A 21,393-nucleotide genomic window follows, 5' to 3' on the forward strand; every position below is an offset into this window, starting at 1 on the left:
TTGACAAAGGACCATACCTGTCATTTCAACATGATTTGAGATAAGTATGGACTTAGAATCAAAGAAAATCACATAGTATTTTTCTAGGAATATAAATACCAAGACTAAGAGTCTTTATCATCATGCTCACAGTGACACTGCTAACATGCTGATGTGTAGTTAGTATAATGCTTACCTTATTCACCATTTTATAAGTGTGTTGGCTTGCTAATCAGCACTTGACACAAACTACAACTGAGGCTGAACATCACTGGGTTTGAGGGTATTTGGTCGCAAACCAAAGTATTGATGAAAGTCAGTAGACCATTTAAATTATTCCCAATTATCCTGAGGGGGGATATAGATGTCTGTACCAAATTTCACGCAAAATCTATCCAAGTGAGACATTTAATTTAAAATCACTAATGTCAGAGCTAGAGGTCAGGCGAACACCAGAGTCATTATCCTCTGTACAAATTGTGTTTACTAGGTATGATAAAACATTTTACTCACTTGTAGTACTCAAGAAAAATTTGATCTTTAGGGTATATCCCCTGGACACCATCAATGTCTGTGCCAAATGTCACAGCGATCCATCCAATAGTTACTGAGACATGAGCACGGTAAAATGTCAACCTCACAATGGTGCAAGAGGTCAGTTGGTCATCAAAGCCATTAGGATTCATCCTCTGGCGAGCATGAATATCTATACAAAATTAATTTAAGTTTATCCCAGTTGTTGCTGAGTTCTTTAAATCTGGACGAAGGTGATGGACCAACGGACCGGCATCCCTAGAGTCTTGCCATTTGCATGACTAGAAATCTCATTTCCTGTGGCCTTTGTTGTGTATTTTACTTCACAGCTTCGATGGTTCCTTGTAGAGCAAGTGGGCCATAGAGATTGATTTAGTCCCCAAGTGGAGAATAAGAAAGAAATAATGATCCACTTCTATGTTTAGCATCATCACTAGGAAGTAGTGTCCTTGGTTTTTGGATGAGGCCATCATTCTTGTGGTAGCTCATCCTTGACTCTGATCCTTACCACATACACAGACTTATCTTCTTGGTTTCCACCTTTTCAAGCCTAATGAGGAGTCTGCTTGAGCTGTGCTTTGCTGTTGGGAACCTGTGGTGCAGCATCCCTCCCTCACACACGCAGGGGGAAAGAAGGTGGGGCGAGCTCAGGCAAGACAGATCAATTGCACAATCTCTGTCACTCGCTCTCTCTCTTGTGCTCCTTCATCTGCCTTTGTTCTCACTTGCTAACATCAAGCATGTGGTTTGAAAGAGAAAAACCTCTTCTTATGATGACGATGGCCACATGGTGCAGCCCGGCCGCCTGATCTGACTGACAAGGCCCCGCTGTTCAGGCAAAAAGTTTGACACATACATACGCACACACTGAGAGAAATCTGTTCCACGGGCTGCAGGGCCATCTGGCCAGAGCACAAGAAAAGGTTGGATGTAGTTAGAGGCGGGGTGCTGGAGTGTTGCACAACACTCGACAAATCTGTACACAGTTCAGCTTCTCTGGGTTGCACTTTCTGTGTCACATGTCGACAGCAGACATCTTTTACTGTCAATAAAAGACGAGACAACATAACAGCCACTAAAAGAAGATCCGAGCAACAGCACTGACATATCTGTTGTTCTGGGGTTTTTTTCCTCTTGTGATACAGATCTGGGGGACAGCGAGAGAAACGAGAAGGAGCAAAAGATTTAGGAGTGAGAGTGATGCTATGTGTCATATGGAGAACAAACAAGAGGGAAATCTGTCTCGCCGCAAGGAGTCTGGCTTTTTGAGAATCTAAAAAGCCCCCAGAGGCAACGCTTCCACCAAATGAATAGATCTCCATTTTCAAAAGCCTCATGCTTGGCGGCAGGCGAGGGACGGGGAGAAGGAAGGGCGGGGTTGGTGGTGGTGGCGGGGAGGGGAGGGGAGATATCTAGGCAGAGGGCAGACACTATTAAAACTCGGGAGAATGAATTGTTAAATACCTCTATAAAGAAATATAAGACATGGTGGCCCCGTTTTTATGCTGCCTGGGCTGTTCTGCAGGCGGGTGATAAGGTGGTGAGGGTGGTGGGTTGAAGCGTATGTGTGTGTGTGTGTTTTCCTGAGGGCGGGGTAAAATCAAGCCCACATCCTCCACCTCTCCACTCCCACCCCCCCTTCCTCCCCACATGGACACACACAATCAACATGGCTGCCTCAGTATTACACTCCATCAGCTTTGCCCTTCCTGCTGAATGTCTCACCAAATTAACCGAGCTACAATGTGTGCAAGCATATGGAGAATGTTAAGGAAGGCCTTAAAATGTGATCAGTGATGAATCTGGAGTCTTCAGTCTTCATTTCCCTTTGGGGCCTTGAAGCTAAACAATAAATTATACAATTGAACATTTATTTTATTTATTTTTTACATTTTTTTTCTTTCTTTCTCACAACACACACTCATACCATCACCCCTACCAGCATGCACAGACTTCTAGGTCAGGCAGCAGCGGAGAAAATTTCCCCGTTGACATTTTGTGTTTCTGGCACAATATTGACTTCAGAGGGAAGGCAGCAGGAGGATTGTTGGTGACATTCCACATTACCTTGGAGATAGATACCGAAATGTTTACGTGCACAAACAGCTGGGGAGGGGCAGAGGGGAGAAAGACAAGGCGGTGAAGGAGAGAGAGAGATGGATGGACAGAAAAAAATGAAGGGAAAATGAGAAAAATAGGTCAGCATTGCATTGAAGATCTGTATCATTTTTAAACTTTGTTCCCCAAATTTTCACCAGCAGAATCTCACATCACAGCCAAAGCTCTTTACTCTGGTCATGTTTGAAAGGGAAAAGCTGCCATATTCAATATTTTTATATTAACAGTAGATCACATGACTGTGTGTGTGTATGAAAGGATTTGCTCATGGTCACAAATCTACAGAGAGTTATTACCTGAGTCTGCAGTTCACCTCCGCTCTACAGACCTTTGTAGCATTTTTTTTAGCTTTTTGTTTTAGTCGTGCAACTCCCAACTTTACTGTTCTGGTCTAATTATTCTCATAACATAATTTCATAACACAGCAGGCAACTGTTTCAGTGAAAAAAAAAGACTTGATAAAGTACTGCACAATACCTGTTTGGGACTAAAGCAGACAGACAACGCTAGCAGCTAGCTTGTGAACAGCTAGCTATTTCCCTCAGGAGTTAGCCGAGACTGAAAACAGAGCAGAGAGAGGAGAGTGAAATCTGGACTTTAATTCATTGTGTGACCAGAAACACAACACTCTGTATTTACTGAAGGTATAAATAGAAAGTTAGCCATATAATCTTAAAAGATAATGGTGTCAGTGTTGCGTTTACAGCTTGTTTTGCTGCTCATATTGCAGGTTTAAGGCTCTGCTATGCCATTTTATCTCTGAACAGTGAAATGTAACTGTAAAAGCGTTTCTTAATATTTGTGTGAATGTATTTTTCTAAATGTTTCTGTAGTCCATGTATCAACACAAAGAAATTAGGCTAACTGCAGATATTAGTTGGGTAACCTAGAAAGTGAGCATGTGTGTGGGGGAACTTTGTCAGACACAGGAACTATAGTTTTTTCTCTCTCCAGACCCTCATTTCCTTCTCATATATGTATGTTTGTTTAAGTGCAAACACCTAGATGTGTGTTTTTGTTAGCTTGCACTGCTTAGAATGACTTGGCATCAGTTTCTCAGCCTCTTGTTTCTTATTGTCGACTTTCTATTGTGACAAATTGTTTCTCATTTAGTCTAAATCTTAAAATTCTTCATACTAAACAACACAACTGTATTTTGGCAAATACAGGTTAATGCATTGGATTCAGTGTTGTGTACTTAATTACCTCTTCTTGATTCAGGCTGATTGAAGTATTCCTACAACAAATCTCTTCCAGTGCAGCTGTAGCAGTTACTAAATAACCACTGCTGCTTGTTTTCTCCACCCAGAGGAGGCCCGTAGGAATTGCTAAGTAAATTGGTCAGAACTAATGTAGGAAAGACACCAGGTGGGATGAGTAACACAACAGCCACTACAGCACTTTCTGGTTCGAGTGAGCTACCTGAGATATAATCCAAGTGGAGCTTACATCAGTTACCTGAAATAGCTTTTGAAACCAAATTCCCAGATGTAGCTACTGGAGCAGCATTAACCTTGATGCTCATCCAAGAGGAAGCCAGCCAGCCAGCCACACGCCAGCCCTCCTCTCACTGTGTGGCAGGTCGCCGTGATGTTCTGTCTGACTGTGGAGCAAGATCCTTGGCCCCGTTTTTCTGCCATATTAGGCCCACAATGAAGGTGGCACTTAACTCCCCCACTGAGTGCGTGCAACTGTGTGTGTGTGTGTGTGTGTGTGTTGTGTGTTAAGAGGAAAACAAGGAAGCAATACAGACAGATGTATGTATTGTATTAGCTGATTAACTGATATAAACAGAGGCAGAAAAGCATAGGAGGTTTATTTGTTACAAAGAGAACCACTGCTGTAAATCCCAGACTAGTTTCTTTATGTGTCAGGTAATGTAGATTATTTTGTTTCCCCTCTCCAGCTGACAGGATGAGGATATTATAGGGTCTGACTCACTGTTGGTTTCTTAGTCCTGGCACATCACTGCCCTCTATCACAAACCAGCATGAAAGAGGTAGAAAAACCTGACAATGGAGGAGGAAGAGGATGATGGGGGTTTAAAGGGAGAAGAGAGGTGTGAGTGAAAGGCCAGAACAGGAGCCTAAAAAAGATGGGAAAAGGAAGCACTGTGGTAGTCAAATGGTTACAGTGTATGCCACAAAATTACAACGTCCCTATTTGAATCCGCCTGGAGACCTTTGCTGCATGTGTACCCTCTCTCTCCCCCTTGTTTCCTGTCTGCTTCTTCACTGTCAACTGTCAAAGAAAGGCAAAAATGCCCAAAACCTTATCTAAAAAAAAAAGATGGGAAGAGAAGGAGTGGAAGCATGAATTGAAGAGAGGTGAAGGAGGGGAGAAAGGAGAGACAAAGGGAAGAGAGACAACAAAAGGAAAGGAGGAGGAGGAAGCAGGAGGGAGGGACAAAAAAAGCTGGGCCGTGTGCCAGGTTCTATTCCACCTTTGCTCTCCAGGCCTTTCTGAGCTGCCACTTTCTCTCACCTCTGTAATGCCATCAATGAAAAGGCCTTTAGGAGGGATGGAGGACTTGACTCAGGGTTCAGACTGTGACCGACACCAGCTGACGCTGCCAAGCCAAGCAGGATTCTGTTAGAATTAATTGGATGTCACTTTCAGGTACAAGGAACAAGGCAGGTTTTTTTTCACATTTTTGTAGCTTGTACAGAATCAGAAAACTCTGCCACGTTTGGGCTGATGAAATACATTAGATTAACTCAAAGGCTGTTTTTATTCCCTCCTGTAAAAGCTGACACTGGAGGTACAAGGTTTTCTCTTCACAGCCGAAAAATAGAAATCCATTTGACGAGAAAATATATATACAGTAACAACTCTGGTGTTAGGCAGTTATTGGCACTAATTCATTTTTTTAAAACATCTAATATAATATATCAACATTCTCATTTTAGACTGCAGCTTCTGTTTATTGTACTTGTATTCAAATGGTGCTAACTTTTACGAATTCCTTTCAAACCACAGTTTTTGCTTTAGTGTTCATAAAATACAGATATCCTTGTGCTGTATTACGTTTTTAACCACACTACTGATGTGACTCTAGGGATGGCAGTGTCAATCTCTCCATCCACCACTTTGGTCCAGACTGAAATATCTCTGAAGCTACTGAATGGATTGCTGTGAAATTTTGTATACACATTTCTGATCCCCTGAGGATGAATCCTGGTTGTGGTGGTATCATGACTTTTCCTCTGCTCTGGTACCATCAGAGGGATAAGAGCCACATGGCTATAGAGTCATGTTACTTTACAGGCACGAAATTCATCAGTCAATGTGATTAAAGACAGATAATCCACTGATTTTGGTCACAATTTTGGAGATAGTGTGCATGTAATGTAGAAACTGCCCCAACATGCTACATTAATACCAACACTAATAGCAATTGTTTCCAAGAAAGAGGGATCCTACCATAGGCTGTAAAAAAATAAACAACGTAGCCACAGTTGACTTTTGTTTTGAAGCCTTGAGTTAGCATTTTTACCATCACCATTTTATTTTTTATATATAAATTTGCCCTCCATACAGTTGTCATGAATGGGGAAATTAGCTATAGAGACCCAAACTGTTAATGTGTCTATTTCTGTGTATTTCTGTTGTGAAGTTGGGCATTCTATCATGGGCGTCTATAGAAATTGACTTGCTTTTGGAGACAGCCTCAAGTGGCCATTAAAGGAACTGCAGTTTCAAGCATTTATGTGTTTGCCTTATTTTTCAGCCCGAGGTTGGCACTTGGATCATACATTGGGAAGAACAGCAAAACTCTCTACTGCTGTGTCTTAAGTCTGCGATAGAGAGCTTAAACTGTAATATTTCATATGGCAAGTCACTTTTATGCATGGAATCATTTTGTCAGGGGTCACTTTCTGCAAGGGGGAAAAAAATGGTAACATTAACTGAATCTGGACCAATGATGTGGTGAATCTACCCGTCCATGTTATATTGTTCATTTTGTCCCTTATAGACAAACACTCATAGACGGGGTGGATTATTTAACCATTAAGTAAACAACATGAGATGAATAGTTCAGAGGACAACATGTCTCTTTCTCTTGTCCTTCTTGCCAGTTCTTGCAGAGCACTACATCCTCTTCAGTCGTGACCTGTCATATAACTGTTACATAGTTTAGAAAGTTATTCATTGTGTTGACTCCCACTGCAACTCAACCCTACTTTCTGCTCTATTCTCCAAAATTCCTTCAGGCTGACACCAGTGTCAGAGCAACAATATGTACACGTGCCTGCATATACACAGACACACACCACCCACCACACCGCAAGCTGTGAGCACCTTGAAAGCCAGTTCCAACTGTGAGAGTATTTCACAGCCCTGACGAGGGCTATAATGTGCAATATGCTCACTAATTCAGTCGCTCTCTCCCTCTCTCTGTCTTTTTTCACCCTTAATCTCTCTCCTTCTCTCTCACTCCATGCGTCTGTCACAGTGGCATCTGTTGATGTCCTTTTCGCTACCGGGGCTCAATCTGTCCAAAAGGCCCACTCTGCTGCCACTCTGTTGCCATCTCCTGGTGATCCAGGACTCGCCAACTGTAGACTCTACCGTTGGCATGAGGGCAGCTGGGAAACTAAGCCCTTAATTACCACTAGAGTAAAGAGCATTAAAGGTTCTGAGGGGTATGAATGGGATCCACATGTCTTGGCAACATCTGTTGAACAGTGTGGATGTCTGGCAAGAATTCTGTGTTTGGCTGGAGGGATGGATGGAGAACTGGGATAGATGAATGGAAGGATGTAGTTATGCTCATACTTTAAGTTGTCAACATGTCTTTGATTACAGTGTCGGCATTAAAATATGTGGCTACCTGTTAAACCAATGATTCATTTCACTGTACTGATGAGTTTTACATTACCAGTGTTAAGAATAAAAGATACCAACCTCATGTTTTTGATGTGACTGTCACAAGATAAGATAACACACCAAAGGCAAAACCTTATTTAATTTTCTGTTTTGTTGTGTCGTTGTTCTTGTCTTTTTAATACCAGTCTGTTCTAAAACCTTTCTGCTGTCAGTGGACTAAATTTCAAATCAAGCCATTCAGAATTAACTGTACAATATCATTTTTATCTTTAAAGATAGACATAACAGGGAGCACCCTGGTAGGTGAATAGTTACTGTGCATGCCACATAACAGTGTGATTCCAGCCAGGGACTCATCTCTGTCCCCTTGTTTCCAGTCTGACACAACTGTCCAATAAAGGCAAAAATGCCATAAAGTAATAATAAAAAAGATATACATAACATATGCAGAAACATAAGATCTGTAGATAATATGGTGTATGCCTCTTAGGTCAACTTAACCTTCAAGTGGTGAGAATGTTGACACTAAATCTACCCTATGTGTCCCTTGTGGACCCTTTAGCAAACACAAATTGTTGAGTGATAGTAGGATACTGGCAGTTTTGTGCCAGTTAAATGACAGTCTGCTTTCCCTGTATATATGAAAGTAAAAATGTTTAACAAACCAGGAAGGGGGCAGATAGAAATCACTCCACAATAGATAAATACATGTTTTCTCACCTGAAATAGTTCCTAAAATAATGGCTGGCTATCAGCTATCAGGCTGTCATTTGTTGAATAATGTTGTAAACGTGTAGATCTACATAGCAGTTGTAACAGCCTTCTTTCTATTGGTAATGCTACTGTTCAACATGCTGTATGCCTGGAAACATCACTATTATGATTTAAATAAAATGTTTGCATGATTTCTATCTGTACTCACAGCTGAACAGGTAAGTTGGCCTTTAGTGCAATCTCCCCAACACTCACTGAATTACCTGAACAGGTACATTAGAGAAGTGAAATATTACATAGCAAAATGAAAAACCTGTGAAGTCAGTGTCCATAGATTGTGTCTGGTAGAAATTAAGGGAGCAATTGTGTTTTTCAGGACTTTGCTGATTCAATATTCCACTTGGTGAGGGAGAAGTACCGGTCACTGGTGGGCGGCTGCAGTCCCGCGCACGCTCGACACAAATCCCTGGCAGGCATCGTAATGACCCGAGGTATGGCAAATTTCATTGACTTTTATATATCACTTTAAATTATTGAAGTGGCGCAATATAGAGAGAGTGAGTGAGGGAGGGGGGGTAAAGAGATAGAGAGATGACGAGAAATGGGAAAAGAAATGATAAACTGAGGGGGGAGATAGGCAGGGAAGAGAGAGTTTCCACTCCATGCTGTACCTTGCACTCGTGCAGGAGAGTGTACCTTCCTGATGAATTATTGACTATTCAGAGTCTCTGAGGAGAATGAAACATGGTAGTGAGTGTCAGTCATCCCCACTGCATGCTGGACTTGTTGTGCTCAGGCAGCTTTGACAGGAGTTCCAGATGCCACAGTGGGAATCATAACTAGATCATCTTAAAACTTAATCTGAAACCCGACTGAGTGACACACTGAAACAGCAGTGAGGAGGAGGAGGAGGAAGGAGGAAGCTTCACACTGCTGTTCCCCTGCAGCATGAAACAATGAGTTGTTACCGCACATTTATCTTTCATGCTTTATTTATCTTCCACACATTACACCAAGGCCTCCCACATACACACAAGTGCACACAAAAACCCAAACAGAGTCATATGTTGAAGCCCTCACACATCCACACACACATAAGCACACTCTCACTTGCCCCCACAAACATGCACACGCTCCAACATATAATGTGCGCTGATGCATACATAAACCCCAGAATGATCTCACATGAAATTTGTACAAGAGCTGTCATGTTTTGTTAATGCTGTTCATGGAAACATTGCCAAACATTTCAACCTTGAATATTTGAGCTTTACCTAAAATAAAGTTCTACTTTATATTAAAATTGTAAGAATAGTGAAGCTAGATAAGCAGAGATAGTGGTTGGACCACTGAGCAAGCTGTGGCATTCAGATGAAACTGCTTATCAAGCCAGTGGGCCCAGCCAATATAGGTGAGCCAAAGCAGATACAATGATGATATACGGCCTGGTCAACCTATATGCTCTCATCTCAGGTCATCAAATACCAACACTGTGTCAGCACCCCTCAACATCTGATACTGACACATAAGGTACCCTTTAGTGTCTATGAAAAGCACCAGGCTTTCCATTAACCCCAATGTAGACCTGTCCATGGGGATAGTAGAAGCTCAGAGCTGGTGAGGTCTGTTAGGTTTTAGCACAGAAACCACTTGGTTTTGGGTCAGGGAAAGACCATGATTTGGGTTAACATGACTTGAAATGTTGGCATGACAACGGTAAACACAACAACAACAGAAAGTCCCAAGTCACGGTTGGAATATAGATGTAATCAGCCTCATGGCATCTAATAATGATGCAGATGGATTTATATTGGCGTTAGTTGAAAGCCTTGCACATCTCATTCAGACGCCAAAGGGTATCTTGTGCGTCGGCATCAGACACCGAGGGTCATGACCAAGCCCTGGAAATGAGAACGGGCTCGGTCAGCTGCCGATCATCTGCTCTTTGCTTGGGTGAGGGTAAGGCGGCTTAAAGGATTGCTTTGCCCGTTTTCAAGTCCACACTGGACAGTAGAAAGCAACTGCACTGTAAGAAATGGGGTTAAAAAGCTACAGCCCTCATTGTGTACAAATATACACTCAAAAGTTCTGCTTTGGAAGAGTGAGATAAATGGAGTCAGTATCTTCTATAAGTTACAGTCTGTTTAGCACAAAATTCACTATTTTTGCCCTTCTGAAACATTTCTTGCCAAGTTGCTACAGAGGAATACAATCTAGTGGTTATGTGTAGATTTGTTGTTGGATCACCCGTTAGAGGATTCAGTAGATGTATACCTACACAGTCTGATACCTACTGCAGAGTAATGACCTAATGATGGGTCAAAACATCCCTTAACATGAATACTGGACTTCCATTGGGAAATGCTCGCCCAATGTTTGCCCCATTTCACCATGTGTCCTGACAACAAACCCCCATAATCACCTTAAACCTAAGTAATGGATGTAAAATTATAATATTAGATAGAACATACATTAGTAGTAATCTTAAAAACATAGAGCTTTTCAATTTTTCTGGAATATAATTTTAAAAAAAGACCATGCACACAGGTCTACACATGTCGAGTGCTGACACACACACTCATATCCATGCACACACACACACACACACACACACAGAGGAGTGTTATCTCCCTGTGCGACTGCAGGCTGTTGGGGTGCAGGGGTCAGTGAGGAGGGATTGGTATCTCCGCTGTCTTTGGAGTGCTGCAGCTCATCAGTTTAGACTTCAGTGAGACCCACGCTCATCCTGACCTAATCCAATCCCTCTCCTCTCCTCTGCCTCCCAGTAATTGCTTCTGTTTGTTTATTAATAGCACCCGTTATCTTCAAAGATCCAGACATAGGGCTGCCAAGTATTCGCAGTGAGGCGGCGGCGGTGGCGACGGCGGCAGCGGTGCGGTGGCCAGCGTCCATGCAGTCAGACACCAAACTTGACAGGAACACTGGGGAGCTCTGTTCTATGTCTCCCTCACCCCTTTTTTCTCTCTGTCTCCCTCTCTGTGTCTCATGCTTCTGCTTTTGCCTCAGGAATATTAATCAGGGTCCGTCTTTGAACCATAGACAGACAGTGAACCCCCCCCCCCTCCTCCTCACACCCCGCCCTCGCCGGAGTCCCGCTGAGACAGTTGAGCCCCAACCTGAGTGAGATTAGCCTCGCCACCGGGCTGAGAGTTGCGAGACTGCCATTGTCAAATAGTGTGGAAAATGTCATTTGAATCGATCTGAGATAGCATTGGGTGTCTGGAGATGATAAACAGTGTTCAGATGTGCTTAGAGACATGAAAAATCAGGAACATCCACATGGAAAAATGCTAAAAAGACCCCCCTCCTCGTTTGTATTTGATATTTTTTTTTACTTGTTTGTTAGATTGGATGAGAAAAGCTTCTTCTGAGGCTTTTTTTTTTTTTATATTGAGAGAGACGATGAGTGGGGAGAAATACCACAGGGACTCAAAGAAAGAGATGAGAGCAAAGGGTTTCAAACAAGTTGATTACAAATGACGGTTAAGCTATGGTTCTTAGTCTGCATATTCGTTTTCAAACAGGGATTTTTTTTCTTCTACTTCTTTATCTAGTTTTCCGGATGCCACAAATTTTTAACATTCAATAATCACATCCGGCAACAAAACAGCTTGCTAAGAGGCGAAAATGAGCAGAGATGTGCCCAGGGTATGTTGCAGGCGAGAAAGAGAGATTTGAGTAGCTTCAGCAGCATTTTCACAAAGACGCCCTTATATGTTCAGAGCGGTTTGCCTGTTAAAGCTAATAAAGATTCAACAGGGTGCATTCTCTGCTCATGCCAAGTCGTTTCTTTCCCTCCCTCTCCCTCTATCTCTCTCTCCCCCTCTCTCTGAAAGTGCTGAGCGTTTTTCAGAGATTTTCCGAGATTCAAACAACACGCGTCGGATGACATTCAGTGTAATCGTCTAACATCTTGCGTTGAAAGAGCACATGAAAGATGGGATTTGCGGAGTTTGTGCGAATTTACCAAAAGCTGACCTTGAGAGCTCATTCTGCTTCAGAAGAAAATGTTTTAATGTCTGCTTTATGGTGCTCAGAGATAATGGGTGGCTTATTATGGTATTTTTTTTTTCTTCTGTTTCATAAGCACAGAGAATAAAGGGATTCAGATAATAGCTTCGCAGTGTCTGTCTGCGGTTGCCTTGTGTTATAATGGATCATTGTAAAGTTCATGGTCCAGTTTTTTTTTTATCGGGATTGTTCTATTTGAATCTCAGTGGTTCCTCCTGATGATTGCCAGTAAAGTGTTCTTCATAATCAGCCCTCATCTTTGGACTTCAAATGCATCTATCAATTGCTTATTGTTGCTTAAATGGTCAAGATAGATAAAACTTGCCTATAGACTTCACTGATCGTTGGGATGGGATTCCTGGGGTGTTTTTATGTGTAAAATGTAATTGGTCACTCATTTCTAAACTAATATTACTAACCCTGGCAGCATTTTTACAGTATTTTTTTAATACAGTATGTAATAAATCAACATAACACGCTGGTAGAATACCACATATGCTTAGACATTCATTTTTATCTTCCTAAGTCCCTTTTGTGTCCCAGGTTGACATTAGTAAAGATCCCCTCACTGCACTGCTTAATTTGTTTTCCCAGACAGTAACCAGCCCCGTGAATCAGAGGCCCGGTCTGTTTAGTCGAAATATAAATTTAGGCGATGCTGTCTGATCTGACATCCCAAACGACTGGCTCACAGTCTGCTGCAGTGCTGTGTAGTGTAGTGTGATGCAGCCTGGTGGTGAGAGACCGTTTTGCCAACATGCATGTTGTGGGGTGGAAGTGATGCAACATTAAGCAGAAACACAGAGGTAGCACATACAGTATACTGGAGCTGCTGGATGATGATAACAATACTAATAATAACATTTATTTATAGAGCATTTTTCAATATCTGAGTCGCAAAGTGCTTCACAAGGCAGCAAAATAAAAGAAACAATTTAGTGCATAGAAGCCAGTTGTGTGTAGGGAAAAAAGAAAGCAAAAAAAAACATTTTTGAAGGAGATAAAAGACAGTTTCAAGAAAATTAAAACCCAAGTAAGATTAGTAAAGGCTCTCACATAAAAGTATGTTTTAAGAACAGATTTAAAAGAGATCACTGAGTGAGCTGACCTGGTTTCCTCAGGCAGATCGTCCCAGAGTCTCGGGGTCACGACTAGAAAATGCTCTTTACGTCCCACTTTATGTATGCACCAGTATAGACCTCATCTTAAAATCAATTCTAAAACATGAGGGACACGATGTAAAGAGGCTAAAACAGGTGTGATGTGATTACGTCTCCTGGCTCAGGTTAAAAATCACTGAAACACGACTGCAATTTGCTCAGTTTCCTTTAATTCTCAAGAGGAAAACTGCGCTTCTTTGCTTGTTTGTTACCCCCCCCACCTCACTTTTCCCTTCATATAGGCATGGTCAAATTCAGGAGTAGTTTGTTTACCACCTGAGTTGCCACAGTGAGGACAAGTATGCTTTGCCTTGCTGTTAAAGGCCGTTGACAGTATTGTGCACTGAACAGTATATTGCATGTGAGTAGTTCCAGGTCTCCGTCTGTGATGTACACGCTTTTTGACAGTGCTGTTATCCTGGGGTGTGACATCTTTGAATCACCAGTAATCAACAGATATATTTGTGTGTGAAGAGAGCCTCAGGCCTTTGACTCTACTCTACCTTGTTCCTTTTGACCCTCTCTTTTTGTAGTTCTGTGATGCAGCTGATTATTCCTGGTTTAAAAACAGCACACTGCCTGTGGGTCTCTCTCTCTCTCTCTCTCTCTCTCTCTCTCTCTCTCTCTCTCTCTCTCTCCCCCTACACCTCTCTCTCTCACACACACACTCCTCTCTCTCTCCCCCCCTACACCTCTCTCTCTCCCTCTCCCTCTCTTTCATTCATCTCTCCTCCTCCTTCTCCTCTCCTCTCTCCGGCAAACTGAAGGCAACCTCAGTGCCAATTTCATGGCAGGGTAGCAAGCAGCGCAGCAGAAATTATCCACTGCAAAATTGATCTAAACAATCGCAAAGTGGAACGGCGAGGAAAAGCAGGAGAATGAAATTGGGAGAGTCTGTTACCTTTTTGAACTTGCTTTATCACTGAGAAGGAATTGGGTTGCATTGCTTACAGGGAATGCCAACAGTTGGACTCATGATATAGAGATTTTTATGGAGCTGCACAGTCATACATATTGTCTGTTTTCCATGCAGAAAAACAACAGTTCAACAGTTCAACCTGCCTTTTTTCCCCAGACATTTGCTTTTCCTTCATTAGTGATATTTACTGTCATGTTGATGAAGAGAAAATAGAAGGTGATGGAGAAAAACTGCTTTAATAGTTTGATCAAAGCTCAACAGTTTGACTCATTTGATTCATCACTGCACACAGCTGTACGCCTCTGACAGTTTACACATATTTCTGTTAATGATATGTTTACATCCTTACTAAGGTGTGATGCAGATTTTTTGCTTTGCCTCTGTGCGAACAGCACAGTGGGTTTTTTTCTATAACTCTTTGATTTAGAACAAATACAGATCCAAGAACATAGTCCTAAAACCTATAAATAAAGAAAGCTATAATTATTAGTCTTATATAAAGGATAATGGCAACTCTTATGTAGGTAATTTTCACTCAGAATTACAGTATTATATATATATTCTTTTTTATTTTATTTTTTTGTTGCAAAAATGTCTTATGTTTTATGTAATAACAAAATATGTTGAAAGCAAGAACAGTACCAATTCTTATATAGGTCATTTTCAATGAGAATGATAGTAATGTTTTTATGTAGCTACAAAATATGTTTAAAGCTGCTATAATCAATATTTTATGCATGTATGTGAGAGATTCTGCTTGTACTGACAATTATCATCAGACTCTGCAGTTCCCTTCAGCTTTGTGCAGCTTTTTAGCATCTTTCAGCTCATTGTTTTGGTTTTCAGCCCTGCAACTTCACTATGACCGCTCTCATCAATGCTATTTTCAACAGCAGGCAACTGTTTTCAGCTCTGATAAACCCCTTTACACACTGCCTGTCCAGCATCACAGACCAGACAGATACAGTTAGTGACTAGCTGGGGAACATAATTGAGTGTTCAGCAGCCAAAGAGTCAGATCTTTCCATCAGGAGTTTGTGTAAATCACAAACAGATCTAAAAAGGACGTGGATATTGGACCACCATACCCTAGGGGACCAGAAACATGACTCCAAATAAATGCATAATAATTTGCAAATGTGATGAGAAAGTGTGTACAGTAGTGTGTGTGAAGAGAATCCACTACTGTTTGGAAACAAGTGAAATGATCTCTGTCTACTGGCAGAAACAGGATAAGAGAAAATCCACTTATTGGCCAATAAAGGTCACTCTGATGCTGTATTTGATTCAAACAGCACAACTGACAATGTATTGAACTCAATGTTATTTGCAGTTTTCTTCTATAGTTTCTAGAGGAGAAAGTTGAACTTGTTACCCTACCTTAGACTTTCCTTTCTTCTATGCTTTGCTCTTTTTTTTTTCCTTAACTGCCCGCACACGCAACACACACACACATTCCTCCCACCCTCCCGACTTTTTCCTTCTCTGCCCTCCTTCCCTCTCCTCATCAGTGGAGGTGTCAGGACTCTACCGCCGCAGTGCCATCTGGGCCGAGGCTGATAAAAGCTCATGTGCCGGGCCGGCAGCGCCTGCAGGTCTGCCAGAAGCCAGTGAAGCCTGACTTTCAGAGGCGATGGGAGAGATTTGTGGCAGCCAAGGAAGGAATGGCATGCTGTTAACGTGCTGATCCAGCCTCCTCCACCGCCCCTCCCCTCTGCACCACCTCTGTCTATCTGTCAGTCAGTCAGGCTCTCACATGGCTCTGCACTGGCCTAGGAATCATCCTCACTGAGAAAAGTGTCTTTTTTTTCTCAAAGGGAAACAAACACGAGACCGGATGTCTTTGTCAGCTGTGATCTCTTTCATATGATTGTCTCATGCCTCCATTGGGAAACCTGCTGAGGTGACCTCTATAGAAGCTCCTATCGTACTATCCCAGTCAAAACTGGCTGCAGCCAAGATCCTGAGTGTCAGGTAGAGACCCTGACACCACACCATTGCTGCCTGAGATGCCTCATCTCGCTCCAGCTGGGTCCTTCCTTATTCTCTAAACACAACTGTCCTTTAAGAACTAAACTAACTCCTCTGACACTAAACTTTGTCACCAGCCACCAACCAACCCCTTTTGTTCTCAGTCTGAATGGTTCTTCAAGGGACCCACACAGAAAAAAAATCAGTTTTCACTCTCAGGGAATAAGTACAGTTCTTTCTCTTAGTCTGTCCTAAAACCCACAGGCATTTGTCAAATGTAAGTGTCCTTCTTCTTTTTGCTGGTTTTAGACTTAGCCCACTCCAGTGGCTGAATGTAGAAAGTATGAGGCATTTGTGAGCATCTCACAAGGCCATGCTCTTTGCTCTTGCGCTATGACAAAGAAGTTTTAGCCCAGTTTATAGGTGGAGGTTCTGTGCACTCTCTCACTCCTTGGATCCAGCTAATCCTGGCTGCTGTAGTTTGATAGGAACTTCTGAAGGGACTCTCATGCTACTCAGAGAACTGTAGAGACGGAAATAAACCAAACTTAGCGAGAATGACCTTTTTACTCTGTTCGCCTTTGAGTTTTTGGTCTTTTTTTCCCTGTGTACAAGTGGGAACTCTCCCACTTTGTCTGATAAAGTTTTAAACATGACAAACTTCAGTATAAAGTTCATTTTTCCATCCATCTATTCCTATTAAGAGTTGTGTAGTGGCTTTATTTTAATATGTAATTTAGCAATCAAAGAAATGTAAGTTTGTTTTCTATCTTTGTGAAGGGCTGTTAGTGTATTCTGCAACTTTGTTCTTAATGATGACAAAATACCTCCCGCAGACAGAAAGGTGAAGAAGTACATGCATTAGATATTAGATGCTGAGGGTTACCATTAAGCTCCTGGATTGAGGAATCGATGTGCTCAATGGAACGTATGACGAGCACAGTATGGTGAACATTTGTCTTTCAATTGTTCAACAGGTCTGGACTTGAGGCACGCCCAGGTGGTGGCGTTATCCACGGGCACCAAGTGTATCAACGGGGAGTATCTGAGTGACCAGGGACAAGTTGTCAACGACTGTCATGCTGAAGTCACGGCCCGCAGATCGCTGCTACGCTTCCTCTACTCTCAACTTGAGCTCTTCTTGAGGTAATACATCTATCTTTCGTTGTATGTTTAAGACACACAGTACATACACTGCCTGCAGTATTGAAATCCCTGTGGTATTTAAATTCTACTACAACTATAAACTTGCTGACATAACCAGATAATGCTCACTATGACTAGTTGATTGGTAGTATGGAAGTCTGGCTTGTTATAAACCAATCAATCACCTTCATCCCATGCTTCTTTGCCGACCATATGCAGGTTGGAGAATATACTTCTTTGGCCAAGAAGCCAATATGAAAATAAAGAGACTATGCTAGGTGAATTTATGGGGTGGCTCATTGATTCCCCAGTGTGACAAGAATATTTGCCTCTAAAATCATCTCTGTGAATCCAGTTGATGTTGTAGAGGTGCTACAGCTTCTATTACTGGGGTCATTTTGGCTACCAAAAAAGACATTTAATGCTATTAAATGTCTTGTTTGGTGTGACCTCCCACTGCAGTGCCTCTATAACAAACTGGAAAACCGCAGAGCTTTGTTCACCAGAGACTTTTCAATAATCAACGAGCCATATGTGCGCTGTTCTCTCCAGCTAACTAAGCATATTATCACACACTCAACTGGTTCAGCTCGGGGTCTCAATGGCCTATTTGTTTTTAGCACTTTTTTAAGTGTAGCTGCTTTATGTGCCTTTGCAACCTGTACAGTGTGCTCTGATGCACACAAACTCTCACCAAGATGTTGTACCAGTATCAAGAGACAGCCTTGATGAGTTTGACTCCTAACTGCCTCCGGTGTGTAAGCATATATTATGTTTTTTCAAGCTCCCCCGAGGAACTCGATGGCAAGGTTGATTCATCAGATTACTGGCTAGAAGTCTAGATCGTTGAATGTCATATTTGCATACATAGCACTGACTTTTTATCTTAGCACAATGCTGGATGGCAGAAACAGAGACTTTGCGGCTGAGTAAAATGGCTAATGGGGAAGATAACTCATAATGAAATGACCAAACAAAATGCCAGAACTGCCATATTTACACTCTGGGAAAGGACATTGGAGACAGAGGAGAGGTTATATAAAGAGTGTAGTCGTGCTTTGCATTGTGATGGGAAGTTTAAATATATCATACCTAATGTGTGCATGAGTGATGAAAGCCTCATTCCTGCTCTCAGCCTGTCAAACAATGACCCAGTTTTATAAACTGATTTTCAAGTTCGACCATGTGTCCGTTAGTCAGCCATTTAGATCACTGAGCAACGTATGGAAACAACTTTTCTGTACTTCTGGTTAAGTCTGTCTTGTTCCAGTGTATGAGCAGATAGAAGACAGTCGCCACTATTGGAGTTGTGTTCAGACAGAAAGCCAAATGTATTTTTGCCTCATGTTATTTGTGCAAATTTGACTGCTGGACTGTTGTGTCATCTGTTTATTTACCCCAAACAGCCAATGTACAGATGTTAGCTATCACGTTAGCTAGCTAACTATGTACGTTAGCTACAACGCCAGCTAGCTAACAATACATGTGAAAAGCTTGTGTGTGGTCGTTGCAAGCCTGTCCGACCTCAGTTATTTCTGTTATTTTCTGTCTTATTAAAATCTTAAAGTGCTATAAATAAAGTTTATTATTATAATTATTGTTATTATTATAAATACACGGGATAAATGTACGTTTTTCACTAAAGGTAAAATCATTTTAACTTGTGCCTGCTAATTTTCACCTCAGTATGCTCTGCTGAGGGTGAATTTTGTCTTCAACTCTGTCTGAACACACACCTTAACAAAGGCTATCAAACTATTAACGTTTATTTCCAATGCCATTATCCAAACCCTCACAGCACTGAACACATTTCTCATATTATTCTCATGTTAACTTATATTTAACAGTGATTTGCACCCAGCAAAATCTTCAGTTGACCTTCATAATGGGCCTGGTATGATTTAAATCTGTAGACCAGCAGGTTAAACTCACTATCTCCTGTTTCCCCTGAGATATTTGGACAGCCTGAGTAATGTCCAGGCGTCTGTGTGACAGCAGGAGAATAGGCTGTGGTCAGAGAGAGGGCCAGTGTCCGTCTCTCTCTGCCTCTGCCTCACTTCATCATTGCAAAAGAAAAGTGGAAATCTATTTCCTATGCTGTGATGAATGGTGCCACCTTTCTCATCAGTCTCCCTTGTTCTCGTTGTGTTTTTTTCCCCTCCCTTTTTTTCGCCTTTTCTCTTTTTCACCACCAAAAGTAAAAGGCCAGAAGACTGGGAGGAGTCGATATTTGTGCGGCACAAGGAGTGCAGCTACAGGTTAAGAGACAACATCCATTTCCACATGTACATCAGTACCTCACCGTGTGGGGACGGGAGACTCAACTCGCCATATGAAATCACCACTGACCGTAAGACCTCAAGCCCTTCTGTTTCCTTTGTTCTCCACATATGAAATGAATATAAAAAAGCTATTTCTATACACACATACACATCTATTTCATATCTTCGTGTCATACTTTCTCTCAGGTTTATACAGTGACCATTTTCTCTAGTAGATATTGTGAAATCCACTGCCCTACTTTTTTTTTTTTTTTTTTTTTTTTTTGACACTGTCAAGAAGCTGGCATCCTTTTCATGTTACATTCTGTCTTTGGCCTCTTTCAGCCACACTGTGCTGACTAGATGACATTTTATTGCTTACCCACTGAGAAAAAAATTGTATATTCATTTAGATGATTTGCCCAGCATTTTTCTCCCAGCCTACAAGTTAAGAAATGTAATCTGGACTGCAGTTTCCATCAGTGGAATGTATATATTTCCCCCTTCCTTTCATTTCAGACTGAAGCTCCTGCTTAATAACGTCTGAGCCTGACAAAGTTAGTAAAATGGTCCTCTGAAACAGAGTATGTGCTACAGTGAAATACATGTGGAGGTTTTCATGAAACCAGAGGGGATGGAGGGAGAAAAAGACGAAGCTGTCATCGGAGAAGCCTTTGAACTTGACGTTTTTGGTCATTAAACCTTTTAAATGTTCTGCTCTGTGCTCTCGGAGATTACAAAATTACTTAGTACCTTTTTCCTGACTTGTTCTTAAAAACATTTCTGAGCTGGAAGTCGGGGCTTAATTTTTAGAAGCTGTCAGATCAACTGAAGCAACAGCCATGGAGCAAGAGAGGGAATGGAAGAGACTAGTGAGGAGGGTTTTAAGCCTGAAGAAATGAGAGGTCGTTAAAATAAGAACAGTTCTTATCCACACTTTGACACCATATTAGGGAGATATGATATTGTTATTTTAGAAGAAGCAGGAAAAGCGTAATCTTTTATTTATCCCATGCTGTTTGAATGTCTCCTTTTTCCTCAAAGTGAGGAGATTCTGTTTATTTTACAATATTAGTGCCTGCAGAGGTCATGCTGCTCTATATTTACACAAAACCACATGAGAGTGATCATAACATGGTTAACTTACAATATCATTATACAATACTCCATGTACAGAGGGTGCATCAACAGTACTTAGTGGAGGAATGTTGTTTCCTCCCTCCAAAACATCATACATCCAGCTTCAGTCTAGTCAAATCCTTCCTCATTAAAGATCCCCTCCCCACATTTTAAGGCATATAGAAATACTCCACTTTAAATAATAAATAGTGTCTGATTGGTGTCTGTTTTGTGGGATTGGTTTTCCTACAAAACAGATCAATGATCACTTCAGTTTTCTTCTTAAAAAAAAGACTTCAAATGATTGATTATTATCAAAATAGTTGGCAATTAATATAGTAGTTGACAACTAATCAATTCATTGTATAATGGTTGCCGCTTTAATCTACTTCTTCTCCGTCATTGAAACTAGAAATGCAATTATAATTCATTTCAGAAGCTTTATCTCCTACTTCAGTGTTTATGCACTGGAAGCCTCAACTTCCATAATGGCTAAATCCATACACGCCTTAAACTGAGTACAGAGAAACCTTGGACAGCTGTGAAAACAGTGGATTGTATTAGGCAGTCAACAGTTCCATGATAATATGTTGAATCCCTCAAAAGAAGC

General features: G+C 41.5%; 1 protein-coding gene across 1 annotated transcript in view; it reads left to right on the forward strand.

Moving 5' to 3' along the window:
• The window catches only part of adarb2 (adenosine deaminase RNA specific B2 (inactive)), a 167,311-nt gene that overhangs the window by 131,038 nt on the left and 14,880 nt on the right, over positions 1-21,393 (forward strand). The window contains exons 4-6 of the mRNA XM_062441363.1: positions 8,552-8,666; positions 17,235-17,403; positions 19,602-19,753. Of these exons, the coding sequence (XP_062297347.1) occupies positions 8,552-8,666; positions 17,235-17,403; positions 19,602-19,753 (436 nt within the window). The remainder of the gene's footprint in view (positions 1-8,551; positions 8,667-17,234; positions 17,404-19,601; positions 19,754-21,393) is intronic.

The sequence above is a fragment of the Scomber scombrus genome, chromosome 20 (assembly GCF_963691925.1).
Source record: "Scomber scombrus chromosome 20, fScoSco1.1, whole genome shotgun sequence".
NCBI lineage: Eukaryota > Metazoa > Chordata > Actinopteri > Scombriformes > Scombridae > Scomber > Scomber scombrus.